The sequence below is a fragment of the Mobula hypostoma genome, chromosome 3 (assembly GCF_963921235.1).
Source record: "Mobula hypostoma chromosome 3, sMobHyp1.1, whole genome shotgun sequence".
Classification (NCBI taxonomy): domain Eukaryota; kingdom Metazoa; phylum Chordata; class Chondrichthyes; order Myliobatiformes; family Myliobatidae; genus Mobula; species Mobula hypostoma.
In genome coordinates this window covers 107,555,707-107,577,684 of record NC_086099.1, presented here as the reverse complement: position 1 = coordinate 107,577,684, position 21,978 = coordinate 107,555,707, and the positions used below count along the sequence as shown (strand labels likewise).

At 40.2% G+C, this 21,978-nt stretch overlaps 1 protein-coding gene across 9 annotated transcripts in view; it reads left to right on the top strand.

Annotated features, from left to right (window-relative positions):
* ndst3 (N-deacetylase/N-sulfotransferase (heparan glucosaminyl) 3) overlaps positions 1–21,978 on the top strand; it is a 1,028,434-nt gene that overhangs the window by 906,542 nt on the left and 99,914 nt on the right. For all 9 annotated transcript variants that reach the window (XM_063043575.1, XM_063043576.1, XM_063043578.1 and 6 more), the window contains 3 exons: positions 2,486–2,573; positions 9,339–9,493; positions 18,424–18,609. In XM_063043575.1, the coding sequence (XP_062899645.1) occupies positions 2,486–2,573; positions 9,339–9,493; positions 18,424–18,609 (429 nt within the window). The remainder of the gene's footprint in view (positions 1–2,485; positions 2,574–9,338; positions 9,494–18,423; positions 18,610–21,978) is intronic.

Sequence of the window (21,978 nt, the reverse complement as noted above, 5' to 3'; positions counted from 1 at the left end):
CAGCCTCCTAAACCCCTTATCTCAGTATCAGTGGTTATGAGTAATGCATATTGTGTGTTTCCACCCTGCAATGTTTCTGTAATCTCAATTCCCAGAATCTTATTCAGTGAAAGGTAGCTGCCTTCTTCTTGAAGCCTTGGTTAATATTCATATGTAAGTAACATAATTATAATTGATTTGTGCAGAAATTCATTCCATAATATCAGTCAAACTAATCTTTGTAAAAGAAGCACAAAATATGTTTGTTAATTTGCACATTCAGCAAGAGCAACTAAAGGCAAGTTATCTCATTCCTATTTGTTGAAGTCTTTACGTTGAAATTAGGTGCTACTTTTCCTTCTCTAGTGACTATAATTCAAAAGCTTCTAATTTACTATAAAGTCCTTTGAGATATTTCAAGATTGTGAAAGGATTGGGAATGTGCAAGGGCAAAGCAAGATTACTCCTACATACCACTGTGGTGGTTGCATACGTTAGGGTGCATATGCCCTCTCACTTAATAATCTAAGAATAAGCACGCATGGCCTGCCACGAGCTCTCCGATTTAATGTTAGTGTATACCCTTCAGAGACCTGAATCATAGCTGGACTTGTCAAGATGATGTGAAAGGATGCAGTAAGGGAAGGAAAAGAGGAGTTTCACCCCAAAGGAATATGTAAGAGTGGTGTGTAAAAGTGCTGGGTCTTAACTTCAATGGCAAGGAAATGGAATTGTCAGGCGAGATTGTTTCTGTCTACCAGGTTTGTTTCAGTAGTATAATTGAGCTATGTGCAGTGGCAGATTGTGGCACACTCTACTCCTTAATTAAATGTTTTAAAAGCCTTCAGGTGTACGCAGCAGTATCCTGTGCATGTAACAACGTTTCAAAAGCTGGCCAGTCCTCTTTTGCTTTCTCCTTCCTTCTGAGAAGCTGATAGAATATATCTCCCACCGGGGACTAAGGAGGAAACAATAGACACTGATCCAAAGTGATTCAGATTGATTGGAACATACCCAATGAAACTAAGCCATTTAAATTCTCAAATTAAAAACAGAAAATGCAAAGTACTCCGCAGGCCAGGCAATGTATGTGAAAAAACAATGTTCAGAACTCTGAAAGCAGGATGCAGGAGAGGGAATATCTCTCACAGAGGGAGGGGAGGATTGAACTTGGGACATGCTGCAAATGAAGTCAGCTGATTGATGGATTCACAAGAGCTGTTAAGGAGGTAGAACAGAGGCAAAGAAATGTAAAAATTATAAAATTCAGGACTGCTATTGGAAAGTGAAAAAATGAGCCAATATCACAGCTGGATAAATTGGCCTATTATTATACAGATAGGAAAATGATATTGAGTCTTTAAGGCCCAAGCAGAAAATGAGATGAGGTTCCTCAAACATACATTAGGCCTCATTATTGCAGAAGACTACAAACAAAGAGGTAAGCATGGGAATAATATGGCAAATTAAAAGGGCAGAAAACAGAATGTTCAGGGTCTTCCTACAGATAAAATGCTCTTCAAAGAAGTCATGGACAGTATTGGTTTGTTTTCTACAACGTATAGGAGACTTCTTATAAGCACCAAAAGCAGTGCATAGATGAGAAGAAATGTGGTTGAATTGCTGATTCATGTGGAAAGATGGTTTAGGAACTTGGTTGGTGGGATAGGAGGAGACAGACAGATAATTTGTCTCCTATGAATGAATAGAAAGGTTATTGAGAAATGAAGTGCTTGCCTGTGGTGGGAGAGTGTACTAGGGAGTTGGGAAGGGAGTGGTCACTTCAAAATTCTGAAATGCAAGGGAACAAGAGATGCATATATGTAGGTGCACGTATATCTAAATTGCCTTTACAGTTTCATGGAACAATGAATGCAGCCCACGAAAGAGTTCTGAAAGTATGACAGTGTAAGAGAGGTTAGAAGCAGATACAGTAATATCAAGTCACCATCCCTCTTGCATGTATTTATCCAAAAGCAGACAGATTATTTTTCCAAATGTGAGAAAGTACATAAGATTGTGAATTGATATTACAAAGTCATTGTTCCATTTTGCATGGCTAACCACCAATGGTACTAGAAAAGTAGATGATGATCAGTTGGAAATGAAAACTTATCTCATGCTGTAGAAATACAGTTCACAATCATCTTTGCTTTCATCTTTTACTATATACTATGCATAAATCGAGATCAGGCCTACTGCATGTATCAACTGCAACCTCATCTTGTTTAAGATTCCCTGTACAAACCAAGTTACAAACCTGTATGTTTATTTTTTGTTTAGTTTTTGGAGCTCGTTATTGTAATGAGTACTTCAAAAATGAAATGTGTGGTATCATGTGATCTTTATTAGATGGAATTAAAAATATAAATTGCCATTCACTGCTTTTTCCTCCATTGGCAAGAGTATAAAATGAATGTGACAGTCACTTTTAGCATTACGTTCAAATATATCATATTAGAAAGACCTTAAACTCCACAATCATGTTGCAATTTATCTTTTATAGGCATTACTTGAAACGCAAAATCTATTACGAACCCAGGTTTCGAACTTTACCTTCAATCTTGGATATTCCGGAAAATTCTACCATACAGGTGAGAATGTACAGCAAATAGAGTTCAACTGTTTTTGTAAACTTAAAATGTGCTTATGGCCAAGCAAAGGTGTTATATTCAGAAGGCGTTAAGGAAAGAGAAATAAAAGAAGATAGAGATCAAATGGGCACAAGAACATTGTTGGAGATTTAAAGGATGTGACTGAAAATTGTTGGGAAGATGGATTGTGAGAAGACTTTAAAAGGTGTTAAGCAGAAATATAGGATGCATTCACGGAATTTATAGCGTAAATGCAGGCCATTCAACCTAGCTGCTCCAGGCTAGTGTTTATGTTCTACACAATCTCTTTCTCACAGTTCTTCAATTCACTCCCATCACCATATCCTATTCCTTTTTCTTTCATATGTTTATCAAACTTCTTCTAAAATGTCTTTATGGAGAACAATTTCCCACATTTTCTGGAAAAGGAATTTTTGTTTTCCTGAATTCAACAAGCAGGCAAGACATTTCAGAGCGGAAGTTAATTTTCAAAGTTCAAAGTACATTTATTATCAATGTATGCATATCATATACAGCTTTGAGCTTCATCTCCCTGCAGGCAGACACAAAACAAAGACATAGAGTAGAATCCACAAAAAAAAACAAAAGAGCAAAGAGCTTGAAACATCCAATATGTGAAAAAAGAACAAATTGTGTAAACAACTAAAAAAAATGAACAAATATACACAGAACATGAACCACAGAGACCCTGAAAGTGAGACTACAGCCACGGAGATAGTTCAGTGCTGAGACAAGTGCAGTAAGAGAACTTAAAGGGAAGTAAATTACTATCATTTGCTTGTTTAAGGAGCATTGGTATGGACACGGACACCTGGATGAATACTAGGGGAGGAGAATAAAGCTGCACCAACAACTAGGAAAAGCAAATAGGACACAAGTCAAATAGAAGTAGAATTTTAAAAAATGAATAGAGCTGTTTCTGATGGATATGAAGTATATATAGGTAAATTACATTGGTAAGGTGCAGTTTCATATCAGCAGATAGAATGTGATATTGTATCAATAATAAAGACAGAGAATAGTAATAACCGAATTGATTAGAAATTGGTTGGTCCAGGAAAGATTGCACTGAATAATCAAGTTCTGTTAGAAGAAAGAATGTATGTTTCAAGAGTTAGCAAGCAGAAAATTCAGAAGTGCTCAAGTGCAAATTTCAAAAGTAAATTTATTATCAAAATACATATATGTCACCATGTACAACCCTGAGATTCATTTTCTTGTAGGCATTCACAGTAAATACAAGAAACGCAGTAGAATCAATGATAAACCACACCCAACGAACTACCAGTGTGCAAAAAGCAATAAATGTACAAATACAAAAAGGGAGAAAAAATAATAGATAGATAAGTATGCAAGGAACAAATAGCAAGAACATGAGATGAGGTGTCCTTGAAAGTAAGTCCATAAGTTGTGGGAACAGTTCAGTGATGGGGTGATTGAAGTTGAGTAAATTTCTGCAGCCTCTTTCTCTCTGGCTCTAGAGACTGATGGTTGAGGGGTAATAACTGTTCTTGAACCTGGGTCCTGAGACTCCTGTATCTCCTTCCTGATGGCAGCACAGCCTGGATGGTGGGGTCCTTGATGATGGATGCTGCTTTCCTGTGACAGTGCTCCATATAAATGTTTTCAATAGTGGGGAGGACTTTACCCATGATGGACTGGGCCGTATCCATTACTTTTTGTAGGATTTACCATGCAACGGCATTGTGGTTTCAATACCAGGATATGATGCAACCAGTCCGCATACTCTTCACCACGAACCTACAGAAGATTGTCGGAGTTTTAAATGACATGTTGAACCTTCGCAAACTCTTAAGAACGTAGAGATGCTGCTGTGCTTTCTTTCTAATGGCACTCAGGTCAGATCCTCTAAAATGTTAACTCTGAGGAATTTAAAGTTGGGAACCCGCTCCACCTCTGAATTCTCTTATGAGGACTGACTCAAGAAGGTTTCCTCCTTCTGAAGTCAATAATCAACTCCTTGGTCTTGCTGACATTGAGTAAAAGATTGTTGTTGTGGCACCACTTAGCCAACTTTTCAATCTCCCTCCTATATGCAGATTTTTCAGCACCTCTGATTCGATCAATAACTGTCAGCAAACTTAAGTATGTCCTTGGAGCAGTGCTTAGCCTCACAGTCACAAGTATAAAACAAGTAGAGCTTTATATCATAGCCCTTCATACCTCTGTTATCCATGTACCTATACAAACTTCGTTAAGATCGGGCTTGCATGGACCACTCATGCTGGAAATTCATTCCACACTCTTACGACACCCTGAGTTTTCCCTCATTTTCCCCTTAAGCATCTCACCTTTCACCCTTAACCCATGACCTCTGGTTGTAGTCCCACCCAACCGCAGTGGAAAAAGCCTGCTTTCATTTACCCTATCTGTACCCCTCATAATTTTGAATACCTCTATCAAATCTCTCAATCTTCTAAGTTCTAAAGAATATAGTCCTAACATATTCTATCTTTCATTATAACTCAGGTCCTCCAGACCTGGAAACACCCTTGTAAATTTTCTCTGCACTCTTTCAACCTTGCTTACATCTTTCATGTATGTATGTGACCAAAACTGCACACAATACTCCAAATTAGGCCTCACCAATGTCTTTTACAACTTTACCAGACATCCCATCTTCAGTACTCAGTGCATTAATTTATGAAGGCCAATGTGCCAAATGCTTTCATTATGACGCTATCTACCTGTGACAGCACTTTCAACGAATCATGGACCTGTTTTCCTCAATCCCTTGGTTCTACCACACACCTCAATGCCTTACCATTCACTGTATCATACCTACCCTGGTTGGTCCTAACAAAGTGCAAAACTTTGCACTTGTCTGCATTAAATTCTACCTGCCATTTTTCCAGCTGATGCAGATCCCTCTACAAGCCATGATAGCCTTCCTCATTGTTCAATACACCCCCAACCCTTACATCGACCCTCTCCCTCCAAATCTCCAATACAAAGCCCTGTCCCAGGCTTCTCCTTGACACCATCCCGGGACCCAATTAATTTCCCTTGTATGCTGCAACATGGCAATTCTCAGGGAAATATAAGGCAGCTTTTTAAACTTAAAATGCATTGTCTGATAGAGTCGGGGAAGTAGACATTGTAACAATTTTCAAAAGAGAATTAGTTAAAACACCTGAGGGGAAAATCACATGTATGTGAAGGCAAGTATGAGTGATCAGTTGGTCATCTGTATGAAAAGCTGATGCAGGCATGAAAGATTGAGTGCACTGCTCAGACCTGTTACATGTATTACCCCAGCACCTATGCCAGCTGACCAGAAAGCTATGGCTCCAGACATCCTGAGCATCCCAATCCTGGTGTTCCTAGGCAAGGTATCATAAAACCTCAGCAGTAATTTTGACTTCCAGAACAAAATAGTAGCCATTGACAGAAGCCAAGACTGGAGCTGGATCCCAACCTCCTGTCAAAGGCTAATGTATTGGAAGAGGTTGACATTGACTCTGATCCTTAAAGATATTTAGTAATAGGGACTTTGTAGTCAAATGCTTAAAATAATTAAGATTAGAAAATATAAAAAGTAAATTAAATGCATTAAAATAGGTTGTGAATCTATGATCAAATTGTCAGAATAAAGTCAAATGTCCTCAGTCCTCAACATGTCCTCAGTTCATCCCAGATTTATAATAGGATTGTGAAAATTCCGTATACCCTTGCCTGCAAGCACTTGAACGCCATTATTCCTCATCCGAACCATTGGCTACTCTGTTCAACATAATAGTTTTAAAGAATGCAGTCTGTTTCCTTTAATTGATCATCATTCTTCACTTATTGTATTGCATGTTTCTATTCCACATTTTAATTTAATTTATTTATGAGTGATAACCATTGCTATTCGAAGCACTTTCAGGGGCACGCGCAGCTACATGCTGAACATTTAACTGATCTAATCTCATGTAGAACATAGTTCTTCTCAAGTACCAGATGGGTCAATAAGGTAAGGCATTGATGAAGTGAGGCAGAGAAAGGTGAGCAGTGCTGTGTCTATTAGGGTAGAAAGCTAAATATAACAGCCCCATAAACTCAAGGACTAGTGAAGACCAGCTATGTTGCCAAGTCAGACCTTGGTTCAGCGTGCCTGCTGCTGAAATCCTCTTCAATACAGAGTATTTGTTACATCTAGTTTTGACAATTCCGTTGCTTGCCTGGCCATCCTTCCTCATGTTATATTCTATAAATGGGGACCCAAAACTGTGCTGCTCAGTCTCTACTTGCAGGTATTGTTCTTCCTCCATCAGTCTATGCTTGCTGATCTACACTGGCTTATGCTCAAGAATTCCCTGGTTCTAAAATCCTCTTCCTTGTTTAAAATTTGCTCCAAAGTTTTGCTCCATCGTACCTTTGTATCTTCCTCAGCTTTATAACTTTCCAAGGTATCTGAATAACAATTCTTCTTAGACATCCCTAAAATTAAATCACTGAAGCAATTATGGGAACTATACCTACACTGATCAAGAGCTCTGAAGATCCCTTTGAAAAATTCTCTAACCCTCTACCTTCCTTATCTCCTGTACAATGCTCTTTAAAGCCTGTCTCTGAACTGATGTGTATTTATATCGTCAAGTAGTTCCTTGTTGCTTGCTGCATGTTGCTTTGGAACATTCTATAAGTTCAAGGCAAATTCTCCAAAATTCAGGCAGGTGTTAGATGAGTGGCATGGTAGCAGAGTGGCTAGTGTAATGCTTTAGAGTACTGGTGATCACGGTTCAGTTCCTGCCGATGTTTGTACAAAGTTTGTACATTCTCTCCGAGACTATGTGGGTTTTCTCTGAGTGCTCTGCTTTCCCTCCCACATTCCATAGACGTAGGGGTTGGTAAGTTATGGGCATGCTATGTTGGAAACAGAAGCATGGCAACACTTGTGGGCCATCCCCAGCACATATTTATACTACATTAGTTGTTGACACAACACATTTCACTGTGTTTCAATGTGTACATGTGACAAATAAAGCTAATCTGTAGAATTAATCACTCTCGGAGAAGAGATTTACAAATCTTTGGGTTGGAGAAGGACATCTCTTCCATGTTCTGTTGCACACCCTGAACAGTCACTTTGACTTGTTATTGCTTGTTGCTTGTCGGAGGAAAATGCTTTCAGTTAGATTGGTTTTCCTGATGTCTGGAAGTTTATTGAGATCACCAACAGATTTCTGCCACATTGTGCACCAAGTCTTCACCATGGAGAAAGGCTATATCGACTGAGAATCAGGGGAAAATATCCATAGTGTCCTTAGCTTCCCAATAGAAATCTCACTCTGCAAGACATGCTTTATAAAGAAAGAGATGGTACTGGAAGTCATAAGGGAATCAGACACATCAAACTATGTTGGCAGGATGTATGGACTCGGGCGAACCTTCACAAGTTTGTCCTTTGAGCTAAGAGGAGATCAGCCAAGTACATGAGAATACAATGAACAGAAGGTTACAGAGGTAGGGCTGGGTGAAGTATACAGGGAGGAGGCTTGTGTATACTTGAACATTTAGACTGAGTAGCCTGTTTCTATGCTGATAAGTAATTCCTCTGGTGCTGTCAGATTAAATCCTACTTCTCTTCCAGCTTCCTCCTCCTTCAACATGAATGCCTTATTTTATTAGAATTTTGTAGCAGACTACTTGGTGTATTTATATAAACTTTGCTCTCCCTGGTACTTAATTTTCAAGTAGTACAAGGCTATATTTTTCTTACTGCCAACGTGAACCTCATCGTTTGCAAAACTGGAAGAAGGATGCAATGACAAGGATGAACTTTCCAGACTTTTTCCTATTAAATTAACTTACTCCAAAATGATTCCAGCTGATACCTTTTCTTCATTCAAGGATCCACAGTAGTATCTAATCAGCATTTTCACTTTGTAAACAAAGAAAATCTGCAGTTGTTGGATATCCGAGCAACACACACAAAATGCTGGAGGAACTCAGCAGGCGGGGCAATATCTATGGAAAAAAGTACGGTTGACATTTTGGGCCGAAACCCTTCAACAGGACTTTGTGCTCTCCTGCTTCCCTTCTGTCAAATAGCCAAAGAAAGACTCAGAGAGGTTCACCAGAATCATGTGGCTATCAATTGCAAAATGTGGTATTTCATGCAATTCCATGTCTATCAGCCACCAGTAACCTTACTTCCTTAAATGGGCACATTATTTGTCATGTTCTGGAAAAGGGCACCACAGTAGCATAGCAGTTAGCGTGATGCTGGTACATCTCGGGGTGTCAGAGTTTGGGTCTCAATTCAGATGCTGTCTTTACGTCCTTCTTGTGAGCATGAGGGTTCCACTAGGTGCTTCAGTTTCCTCCCACAATCCAAACACATACTGTTTAGTAAGTTATTTGGTCATTGTAAATTGTCCTGTGATTAGGCTAGGGTTAAACTGGTGTGCTGCTGGCTGTTGTGGCTCATTGAGCTGAAGGACCTGTATCTCTGAATAAATAAATCAGCAAGTGGAATTATAAAGTGGATACTTCATAAAATGTTTACACTTTGTACATTTAGGTTGTTAACTATATCTCAATGGCAAGGCCAAAGGGGCACATTGACTCCTGATAACAACAAAATCTTTTCCAATGGTTCACCATATGCCATTAATACAACAGGGAATGTTAAAAAAACCCCTCTCCACTGTCCCCAATTTCAGAAAGTGATTGAGTCCAATTTTTGGAATCTGAACTTTGATTCTGTTTCAAAACTGACAGTTGTGAAATTTTTAGGGATGTTTGCAGAGGATGAAGGTGATGATCTGCTGCTAAAGTACGTGAATGAATTTTGGTGGTTTCCCCACATGTGGAGCCACATGCAACCACATCTCTTCCACAACGAGTCAGTGTTGGCTGAACAAATGATTCTCAACAAGGAGTTTGCATTGGTGAGTATCAGATGGTTTGAGATTATCATAAAATAGCTGAGAGAACTACAAAAGGTGATTAATCATGTTCTTAAAGATGCTCTGTACTGTAAGTAAGAACAATGAAAGTGATTATTGAAGAATTATATACCTCTTGGCATAAATTTATATATCAGAATTAAACATTGAGTGAATAAAATTTGAGATTCACAGAACCCCTCACACAAACTATAGATTTCTTACAAGTGCATAAAATGATGCCAAGCTTGCTAGTTAAACAGGAGTAACACAATCATCTGCAATTTGGCCTGCAACAGTATGGTTACTTTGTGCAGCCTTTGTTGATCAGGTTGTCCATTGACAATGCTGTATTAGGTAGTGCAGAGTGTTGTGCATGTCTCACAGCAAATAGTATATCGAATACAGAGGGAGATTAACATTCGCATCCTCTCCCAGTAATAGTAGAATAATTTCTTGGGAAAATTGCAGTGAGTGAAAAATAGTTACATGTACATTTTATTGTCACTGTGAGCAATTTTTTTGATCACAGATTATCAAGCCCTGCTGTAAAATATGCATGAAGGTCAATGTAAGCAGCAGCATTATTGTTTAGTCCTTTTTTATTTTTTTTATTATTATTATTTCTTCTTTCTTTTTGTATTTGTACAGTTTGTTGGTTTCTGCTCTCTCGCTGAACGCCCAAGTTGGGCAGCCTTTCATTGATTCTGTTATGGATCTTATTCTATAGAGTTATTGAGTATGCCCACAAGAAAACAAATCTCAGCACTGATAATAAATTTACTTTGATCTTTGATCAGACTTGTTTATAATTGCCTTTTTGGATTGTTATGTACGAAGAAGAGTCTAATCTTGATATTGGACAAAAATGCAAGATATTCACCTCTTTTAAAGTGCACCGTAAAACAGAATTTACCATTTATAGGTTGAGCTTTAAGTTACTATTTTTATGTTCACATGTAATTACAAATTCATGAAGTTATAAACATGTTTGATTTTTGTATTCTTTGGAAGTTATTTGCTGGTGTAAGATAAAATACCAATTTGTTATTTTCTGATTTCAGCTGCTCTTTCTAAACCCATTTCACCCCAAAGTCTTGCCTGAAATGAAATAGTTACAATTCTTGGGTTATCCTTCCCAGACTAATGAATCTCTGATTGCATTAGTGGAAGTTCTATATCTGTCCCAAAAGACAAAACTAACAAGATGCACAAGAAAACATACACCTGAGGCAGTAAAATACAGGATTAGTAAGATACTTTAAGAGCAACAGCTCTGACATTGCACAGAGTCTATTCTGCTTCCCTGACCTCACTCCTGAAATATTTTTCCCTCTTGGCTGCAGTTTACCACTGCTTCTAACTGTGCTTGCCACTTAGAATAGGCTGAAATATTTGCTAATTGTCTGTATGTACTCTTCATTCAATTACCTTCTTAAACAGTCAATGAATTGCTACATTATTGTGTAAGTTTTGCTTTTATGAAGATTCCATAAGGTGCAGTTAACCTTCATCAGGATTAGTTTCTCTCTCTCTGATGGTTCTTTTATAGATTTTATCATCAGTATGTAATGCTGATGCAAATACCTACCCGTGAAAGCTTTCAACAGTCAGTTAGTACAACAAATCTTTAGGATTTGTAAGGGAAATGGCCCAATCGGGAATTGAACTCAGGTTGGAAGTTCAACAATGTACTGCTGAAGATTGAGAGTTAGCCCAGTTGCAGAAACCACAATGCAGACAGGAGTTGATGTGCAGATTCAAAAGCCAGTTTTACTTTCTTTTAGCCAAGGTGGGCAAAAAACAGGTAACCTATCCAACTCAAAAATGCAGTTATCCAAACACAAATTCGGTAATCCAAGATCTTGATGCACAAATTAGATCCAGAAATGGTATGCAGTAAGTAGACATCAAAGAACACAGAAAAGACTCAGAAGAAAACATAGAGGGTCTTGCTACTTTTAAGATCACATTTTAAGACTGAGTGAAGTAAGGTACAGGAAGCAGATTTAAATACACAGACATTAATTGGGAACGTGCAGTCAATGATCAATAACAAGTGAGTGCAATCAGTTCTGAGTAAAACCCTGAGGAAACTAGGCCATCCCCTGCTGGCCAGCCCCAGAAAAGACTGCAGTCCTAACATAAAAAATTAGGCTCTGTGCCCAGCTTGGTGACAAGAATAACCACAGAATACCATGTATTTGGTATTTTGGAAAATTCACAATAAAAACTGATTTTCTGAATTTACAATGATTTTGAAAAGCTAATTTGAAGGTTCTTAAGATTTTGAAACTGTTTTGGGAAAGGAATATTCATGCATATGAGTTCAACACACCATCCACATGAGCAGGATCATAGGGCACAGAAAGAGTCATCATCTTAAAACTATCTCCACAGCAGGAGAGCTCCAGCTTTGGCTTTCGTCAGAGGTGGTGAGTAGTCAATAGACAATAGACAATAGGTATAGGAGTAGGCCATTCGGCCCTTCAAGCAAGCACCACCATTCACTGTGATCATGGCTGATCATCCACAGTCAGTACCCTGTTCCTGCCTTCTCCCCGTATCCCTTGACTCTGCTATCTTTAAGAGCGCTATCTATCTCTTTCTTGAAAGAATCCAGAGAATTGGCCTCCATTGCCTTCTGAGGCAGAGCATTCCACAGATCCACAACCCACTGTGTGAAAAAGTTTTTCCTCACTCTGTTCTAAATGGTCTACCCCTTATTCTTAAACTGTGGCCTCTGGTTCTGGACTCCCCCAACATCGGGAACATGTTTCCTGCCTCTAGCGTGTCCAATACCTTAATAATCTTATAGATTCCCTCTCATCCTTCTAAATTCCAGTGTATACAAGCCCAGTCGCTCCAATCTTTCAACATATGACATTCCCGCCATCCCTGAAATTAACCCAGTGAACCTACGCTGCACTCCCTCCATAGCAAGAATGTCCTTCCTCAGATTTGGAGACCAAAATTTCTTTAAAATGGTACAAAGCATGAAAGGATGTGACTAAACACATTGATGACAGAAGAGCAGTAGTAGTAGTGTATATGGATTTCAGCAAGGCATTTGATAAGGTACCCCTTGCAAGGCTTATTGAGAAAGTAAGGAGGCATGGGATCCAAGGGGGCATTGCTTTGTGGATCCAGAACTGGCTTGCCCACAGAAGGCAAAGAGTGGTTGTAGACAGATCATATCCTCCATGGAGGTCGGTGACCAGTGGTGTGCCTCAGGGATCTGTTCTGGGACCTCCCACTCTTCATGATTTTTATAAATGACCTGGATGAAGAAGTGGAGGGATGGGTTAGTAAGTTTGCTGATGACACAAAGGTTGGAGGTGTTGTGGATAGTGTGGAGGGCTGTCAGAGATTACAGTGGGACATTGATAGGATGCAAAACTGGGCTGAGGAGTGGCAGAGGGAGTTCAACCCAGATAAGTGTGAAGTGCTTCATTTTGGTAGGTCAAATATGATGGCGGAATATAGTATTAATGGTAAGACTCTTGGCAGTGTGGAGGATCAGAGGGATCTTGGGGTCCGAGTCCAGAGGGCACTCAAAGCAGCTGCGCGGATTGAGACTGTGGTTAAGAAGGCATATGGTGTATGGTGTAATTGTGGAATTGAATTTAGAAACCGAGAGGTAATGTTGCAGCTATATAGGACCCTGGTCAGACCCCTCTTGGAGTACTGTGCTCAGTTCTGGTCACCTCACTACAGGAAGGATGTGGAAACCATAGAAAGGGTGCAGAGGAGATTTACAAGAATGTTGCCTGGATTGGGGAGCATGCCTTATGAAAACAGGTTGAGTGAACTTGGCCCTTTCTCCTTGGAGTGACAGAGGATGAGAGGTGACCCGATAGAGCTGTATAAGTTGATGAGAGGCATTGATCGTGTGGATAGTCAGAGGCTTTTTCTCAGGGCTGAAATGGCTGCCACAAGAGGACACAGGTTTAACGTGCTTGGAAGTAGGTACAGAGGAGATGTCGGGGTAAGTTTTTTACGCAGAGAATGGTGAGTGCATGGAATAGGCTGCCAGCAACGGTGGTGGAGGCGGATACGATAGGGTCTTTTAAAAGACTTTTGGATAGGTACATGGAGCTAAGAAAAATCGAGGGCTATGAGTAACCCAGTAATTTCTAAGATAGGGATATGTTTGGCACAACTTTGTGGACCGAAGAAGGGCCTGTATTGTGCTGTAGGTTATCTGTGTTTCTATGAAAGTAACAGTCACCATCTTCACAATCTGGAAATGATGACAATCTAAAGTGGTATTGTGGTTCAGTGTATTACATTACTTCAGACTGCCCTCTGAGTTCCACAGTGAGATGAACTCCTTTCTCCACTTCATATCAGAGCCACCCATTGACTGGTTAACATCCCATTATAAGCATTTTCTTGGCATCCCGAAGTTGTATTAGCATTTTGTTTTATGGATTGTCTTAAATTCATACAACCATAGAACATTACAGCACAGAAACAGGCCTTTTGGCCCTTCTTGGCTGTGCCGAACCATTTTTCTGCCTAGTCCCACTGACCTGCACACGGACCATATCCCTCCATACACCTCTCATCTGTGTACCTGTCCAAGTTTTTCTTAAATGTTGAAAGTGAGCCCGCATTTACCACTTCATCTGACAGCTCATTCCACACTCCCACCACTCTCTGTGTGAAGAAGCCCCCCAATGTTCCCTTTAAACTTTTCCCCCTTCACCCTTAACCCATGTCCTCTGGTTTTTTTCTTCCCCCAGCCTCAGTGCAAAAAGCCTGCTTGCATTCACTCTGTCTATACCCATCTTAATTTTATATACCTCTATCAAATCTCCCCTCATTCTTCTATGGTCCAGGGAATAAAGTCCTAACCTATTCAACCTTCCTGTAACTCAGTTTCTCAAGTCCCAGCAACATCCTTGTAAACCTTTTCTGCACTCATTCAACCTTATTAATATCCTTCCTGTAATTTGGTGACCAAAACTGAACACAATACTCCGAATTCGGCCTCACCAATGACTTATACAACCTCAACATAACATTCCAACTCTTATACTCAATACTTTGATTTATAAAAGCCAATGTACCAAAAGCTCTCTTTATGACCCTATCTACCTGTGATGCCACTTTTAGGGAATTTTGTATCTGTATTCCCAGATCTCTGTTCTGCTGCACTCCTCAGTGCCTTACCATTTACCTTGTATGTTCTACCTTGGTTTGTCCTTCCAAAGTGCAATACCTCACACTTGTCTGTATTAAACTGCATCTGCCATTTTTGCAGCCCATTTTTCCAGCTGGTCCAAATCCCTCTGCAAGCTTTGAAAACCTTCCTCACTGTCCACTACATCTCCAATCTTCGTATGATCAGCAAATTTGCTGATCCAATTTACCACATTATCATCCAGATCATCCAGCCACAGCCCTCCACTCAGAGCAGCAATCCTCCACTACCATTCTCTGGCTTCTTCCATTGAGCCAATGTCTAATCCAATTTACTATCTCTCCATGCATACCAAGCGACTGAATCTTCCTAACTAACCTCCCATGCAGAACCTTGTCAAAGGCCTTACTGAAGTCCATGTAGACAACATCCACTGCCTTCCCTTTATCCACTTTCCTGGTAACCTCCTCGAAAAATTCTAATAGATTTATTAAACATGACCTACCACGCACAAAGCCATGTTGACTCTCCCGAATAAGTCCCTGTCTGTCCAAATACTTGTAGATCCTATCTTTTAGTTCTCCTTCCAATAATTTACCTATGACTGACGTCAAACTTACCGGCTTATAATTTCCCGGATTACTTTTAGAGCCTTTTTTAAACAATGGGACAACATGAGCTACTCTCCAATCCTCCAGCACCTCATCCGTAGATACCGGCACAACAATTGTAGGCCGTATCTCGGGTAATGTTGAGTTTGAGTACAGAGAGGAAATTAAGAACCTGGTGGCATGGTGCAAAGACAATAACCTATCCCTCAACGTCAGCAAGATGAAGGAATTGGTTGTTGACCTCAGAAGGATTAGCGGACTGCACGACCCAATTTGCATCGGTGGTGCACAAGTGGAACAGGTCAAAAGCTTTAAGTTCCTTGGGTCAATATCACAAATGACCCGACTTGGTCCAACCAAGCAGAGTTCACTGCCAAGAAGGCCCACCAGCGCCTTTACTTCCTGAGAAAACTAAAGAAATTTGGCCTGTTCCCTAAAACCCTCACTAATTTTTATAGATGCAACATAGAAAGCATTCTTCTAGGGTGCATCACAACCTTGTATGGAAGTTGTCCTGTCCAAGTCCGAAAGAAGCTGCAGAAGGTCGTGAACACGGCGCAGCACATCACACAAACCAATCTTCCATCCGTGGACTCACTTTACACCGCACGCTTTCGGAGCAGTGCTGCCAGGATAATCAAGTCACGACCCACTCAGCCAACAGACTTTTCGTCCCTCTCCCCTCCGGGAGAAGGTTCAGGAGCTTGAAGACCCGTATGGCCAGATTTGGGAACAGGTTCTTTCCAACTGTGATAAGACTGCTGAATGGATCCTGACCCGGATCTGGGCCGTACCCTCCAAATATCTGGACCTGCCTCTCGGTTTTTTTGCACTACTTTACTTCCCATTTTTCTGTTTTCTGTTTATGATTTATAATTTAGATGTTTAATATTTGCTAATTTTAACTATTTTTAATATTCATAATATTTAATATTTGTAATCCAGGGAGCGTGAAGCACAGAATCAAATATCGCTTTGATGATTGTACGTTCTAGTACCAATTGTTTGGTGACAATAAAGTATAAAGTAAAGTAAAGTAAAGTATACCTGCCAGGGCCCCTGCAATTTCAACAGTAGTCTCCTTCAAGGTTCGAGGGAATACCCTGTCAGGTTCTGGGAATTTATCTACTCTGATTTGCCGCAAGATAGCAAGTACCTCCTCCTCTTCAATCTGTACAGTTTCCATGACCTCACTACTTGTTAGCCTTATTTCCATTTACTCCTTGCCAGTTTCCTTAGTAAATACAGATGCAAATAACCCATTTAAGATCTCCCCCATTTCTTTTGGTTCCGTACATATCTGACCACTCTGATCTGCAAAAGGACCAAATTTATCCTGTACTATCCTTTTGTTCTTAATATACCTGTAGAAGTACTTTGGATTATCCTTCACCTTAACTGCCAAAGCAACCTCATGTCTTCTTTTAGCCCTCCTGATTTCTTTCTTAAGTTTTTTTTTGCACTTTTTATACTCCTCAAGCACGTTATTTGCTCCCTGTTTCCTATACATTTCATACATCTCTCTCTTCTTCTTAATCAGAGTTCCAATATCCCTTGAGAACCAAGGTTCCTTATTCTTATTCACTTTGCGTTTAATCTTGACAGGAACATACAAACTCTGCATTCTCAAAATTTCTCCTTTGAAGGCCTCCCACTTACCAATCGCATCCTTGCCGAGAACAACCTGTCCCAATCCACGCTTTTTAGGTCCTTTCTCATTTCTTCAAATTTGGCCTTTTTCCAGTTTAGAACCTCAACCCGAGGACCAGAACTATCTTTATCCATAATCAAGTTGAAACTAATGGTGTTATGATCACCTGAACCAAAGTGTTCCCCTGCACACACTTCCGTCACCTGTCATAACTCGTTTCTTAATAGGAGATCTAATATTGCATCAAATAATCTGCTTGGTTCCAGGTGTTTTTTTACTTAGTATTTAACTTCAAATATTATTTCATGATTGCTTTATTTTGTCTTATGCTTTTATTGCCTCTTCCTTAGCCGCTTAGCCTCCTGATATTTCTTCTTTCTTTATTATAGTGAGTATGTGAGTTGTTGGTAATGCTTGTAAGGTTATATTTATTGCTATACATAATTCGCCTCCAAAGGTGTTAGGAAAACGTTGCCTGGAAATCTTCCAGTCTTGTGATGATGCTACTACCTTAATTGTTTAGGTAGGTGGTGCCAGGTTCCTGGGTATAAATGGGCATTACTTACATGCAAGAACCTACCTAAAGGTATATGTTTGGAAGAGCTTCTGGGGAACATCATTACCAGATTTCAATGGACTGCTGGGCGATATGTAGCTGTACTTCTCACCCAGTGGACCATCAGTTTCTGGTTAAAGCTAAACATGGAGCCATTGGTCAGTACTATTTCCTATCTTCTATGTCACTTATGTTCCCTTTTAACATACTGAAAAGAAAAGTATGTTGACATTTTAAATCCATGTCAGATTATATTGGTAAAAGAAAATTGTTTATTTTAAGATAGATACTATTTCTAAAATCAGGAATGTTACATTAAGGCTGAGTGAATATGTGAAAACTATAAAGAGGGGTGATTACTAATGAAAGCCTTATTGAGAATAAATCAACTAATATGCCAAGAAGGCGTGTTTATTTTTAATTAGCAGGCTGCAACATTCTATCACAGTCTGTGTGATATATGACATCAGCTTTCCTATTTCAATGCCACATTTAATCTGTATAAGGTTTCTTTTTAGGAGAAAACAAGTTTGAGAAAATCCGCTGGTGACTGACATTCACTAATCATGCCTTAATGGGTAATTATGGCTGTTTGTTACTTCTAACAGAAGGAGTAATTAAAATGTAGACTGTGCCACTTCCGTTCCTTTTCCACACATATTCCTCCACAACTTGGAATTTTTCCATCCCTAATCACACTGTAATCATTTTAATCAAGTCTTATCTATTAATCTTTCAAGATGACCAGAAGCTAGGGGTACCCTGATGAAGATAAGAAGAACAGAATTCATTTAGTCACAAAAACAAAATGTGGGATCTGATTTTCTTCCATCATTAGTAAATCTTTTGTTGCCTTTGCATAGCTTAATGTCCAGCTGTTAAGTTTCTGTTGAAATTCGATTTTTAATTGTCCTATGCCCATGAGACCATTTCCAGAGGAGCTGACAGATGCTGTTCTGTTTACAGAAACATGGCATTCCTATTGACATGGGCTATGCTGTGGCACCGCACCACTCTGGCGTCTATCCAGTCCATGTTCAGCTCTATGAAGCATGGAAGAAAGTTTGGGGCATCAAGGTGACCAGTACTGAGGAATACCCGCACTTGAAACCTGCACGATACAGGCACGGCTTCATCCATAGTGGCATCATGGTAAGAAGCAGCTGATTTCCTTTTAAGAAATCTTGGATTGCTGATCCTCTATATATCTAAATTGTCATACCATTTTCATTAGTGTAGATGTTTACTAAAAGTTGGAAAGTGGTTGTGTATCCACCCGAAGAAGTTTTCAATAAATTCTACAATTGCAAGTAGTAAATCACTGAAACACAGAGAGATTCTGCAGATGCTGGGAGTCTAATAGATGAGAATAGACACAAGTCAGGCAGCATCTATGAAGGGAGATGAACAGTCGATGTTTCAAGCCAAGACCCTTCATCACGACAGTTACTGTCTGTGTATAATTGGAGAGACTGTTGACTACTTTTTCTGAATCAGTCAGTGAAATCATCTGTTTGCATATTTGTCCTCTTATTCTATAAAACTAAAAGAAACATAGGTAGGAGAGGTTTAGAGAGACATGGGCAAAGAGACTAGTTTAGATGGGAACCTTGGTCAGTGTGAACCAATTGGGTCAAAGACCTGTTTCCATGCTCCATGAGAAAACAGAGTGGCGGGGTGGAGATATGTCTCCAACAAAGGAGGTGTAAGGTGCTCCCTCCCTCCACTAGCCTGTGGGTCACCCTTGGACAAGGTGTAGCTCCTGCTTAGCCCCCCTCCACCCACCTCCCCACCCCCCATCAGGGTCACATGAAGCCATGGGAGCAGGTGGTGGATGGTCGTATGAGCTGCTGGTGCATATCACAAGTCCCGGTTATGCAACCACTGACTCCAGGTAAAGAATCTCTGAAGAGTATTGATAATGACTGGGGTCACCCGTTTTGTAAAGACACTGCCCAGAAGAAAGCAATGGTAAACCACTTTAGTAGAAAAATTTGCCAAGAACAATCGTGTTCATGGAAAGACCATGGTCACCCATGTCAGACGAGATGGCACATAATGATGATGGATTTAATATTCAAAACAATTCAACATATAATATTGATTTAATTCTAAAAAATTGCTGAAATGAACACATGAAAACATGTACGGAAACAATTGACATTTGAAAACCTAAAATCTGCAGATGCTGGAATTATTGAAACAGAAGTCTTGGAACAAGATTGAAGGAGAAAGTGCTCAGAAACAGCGATTTTCAGCTGGTTAGAAGCATCTGTGGAGGAAGAAGCAGTGTTAGCATTTCAGTTCAATGATCTTTTATCAGAACTAGGAAAATTGAACATTTGGAGCTAATTTCAGCTTGTGACACATGCCATTAATCATATCCTTGGCATCCAGTCCTCTGTAGAACTTGTTTCAGTCATCACTTAATGAGCAGAGGGGCGCTGCGTATTAAAGACATGAACCAAAGCAAGGTCAAAATGGTGATTTCCAAACAGATTAATGGGATACCTATTTCACACAAGGGCCACAATCTCTATCATTGGAAAGACAAGGGCAGCAGGGTCATGGGAACTGGCTGAGAGTTCTGGAACTACCTGTTTGGCAAACCTCTATGAGTTCCTTTACCATGTGGACTGCAATTTTTCCACCACTGCCTTCTCATGAGCTAGTTTGGTAATAAATGTGCAACACCCAAGAATAGATTTGTATGATACCATGGTTCAGTCCCAAGCATTTACTTGGTGGTGTACTTCCACCACACATCTGTACAGAAGACCATAGCTTGGCCAGAGATTGGGCTTTGAACTTTACGGTAGAAATAATGCTCCAGAGTTAGTTTGTTCAGGCTACCATTGTGGGTAGGTTTGGAGATGAGAGGGGTAAAGGAAAACAGAGGAGAATGATAGTCTATGGAAGACTATCTTAAGAGTGAAAAAGTAATTCCTAGTGAAGCTAGAGACAGAATTGGATGCACGGCTGCTACGGCAGGGTTTGTAGGCCATAACTTCTTACAGTGTCAAACTGAACATCATGATGGCTGTGATGCTTCACTCTCTATTGAGCTGAATGCATTTTGAAAAGGAGAATAAAACTATATCTGTGCGAATTCCTGTAGCATCTGTCTCAGAGTCGATGTTAGAACATCTTTCAAGATGGTGAACCATTGCATGACATCAGGCCCTGATAGTGTACCTGGCAGAACACTGAAAGCCTGTGCCAACCATCTGTTTGGAGTGTTCAAGGACATTTTCAATCTCTCATTGCTGCAGTAAGAGGTTCTCATTTGTTTCATAAGGGGATCGATGACATTAGTGTCCTGGAAGAGCAGGGTGAGCTGTCTCAATGACGCTCACATCTACTGTGATGAAGTGGTTTGAGAGCTTGGTCATGGCTAGAATTAACACCTGCATAAGCAAAGACCTGGGCCTGTTGTAATTTACCTCCACCACAATAGGTGTACAGCGGATGCGATCTTACTGGCTCTCCACCCAACCTTGGACCGCCTGGACAACAGTGAGACCTACTGTACATCAGGTTGTTATTTATTGATTACATCTCAGAATTCAACACCATCAAACCCTCACTACTAATCAGTAAGCTTCAAAATTTGGGCCTCTGTACCTCCCTCTGCAAATGGATCGTTTACTTCCTCAGCAGGAGACCACAGTCAGTGTGGATTGGAAATAATATCTCCCCCAACTGGCCATCAACACAGGCACCACCTCGAAGGTCTCGTCAAAGGGTCAGCCTCAAGTTCCTGGCTGTCAACGACCCTAAGGGTCTATCCTGAGCCCAACATCTTTAGCCGAATTATGAAGAAGGCGTGCCAGTGGCTATACTTCATCAGGAGATTGAGAAGATTTGGTATGTCACTAAATACTCAGGCAAATGTCTACAGATGTACCATGGAAATCATTCTGACTGATGCACAAGAGTAGAAGAAGCTATAGAGAGTTGTAAATCCAGCCAGCTCCATCGTGGATGCTAGCCTCCCAACCATCAAGGACACTTTCTAAAACTGATGCCTCAAGAATGTGGAATCTATCATCAAGAACCCTGACCGTCTTCTCATTACTGGCATAATGGAGGAGGGACAGGAGGCTAAAGACAAAGACTGAGTGTTTTTAAGAGCAGCTTTTTACCCTCTGCCATCAAATTTCTGAACAGTCCATGAACACTACTATTTTACTCTTTTTGCTCTACTTAATTTTGATGTTAATTTTTGAGTGGCATTTGATGGCTCTGAGCCAGTACTCGCTGAAGTTTAGAGGCATAACGGGGATCTCACTGAAACCTATCGAATATCAGAAGGCCTAGATAGAGTGGATCAGGAGAGGATGTTTCCTACAGTGGGAATGTCTAGGACCAGAGGACACAGCCTCAGAATAGATGGATGTCCCTTTGGAACAGAGATGAGGAGGAATTTCTTTAGCCAGAAGTTGGTGATTCTGTGGAATTTATTACCACAGATGGCTGTGGAGACCAAGCCATTGAGTATTTAAAGCGGAGGTTGACATG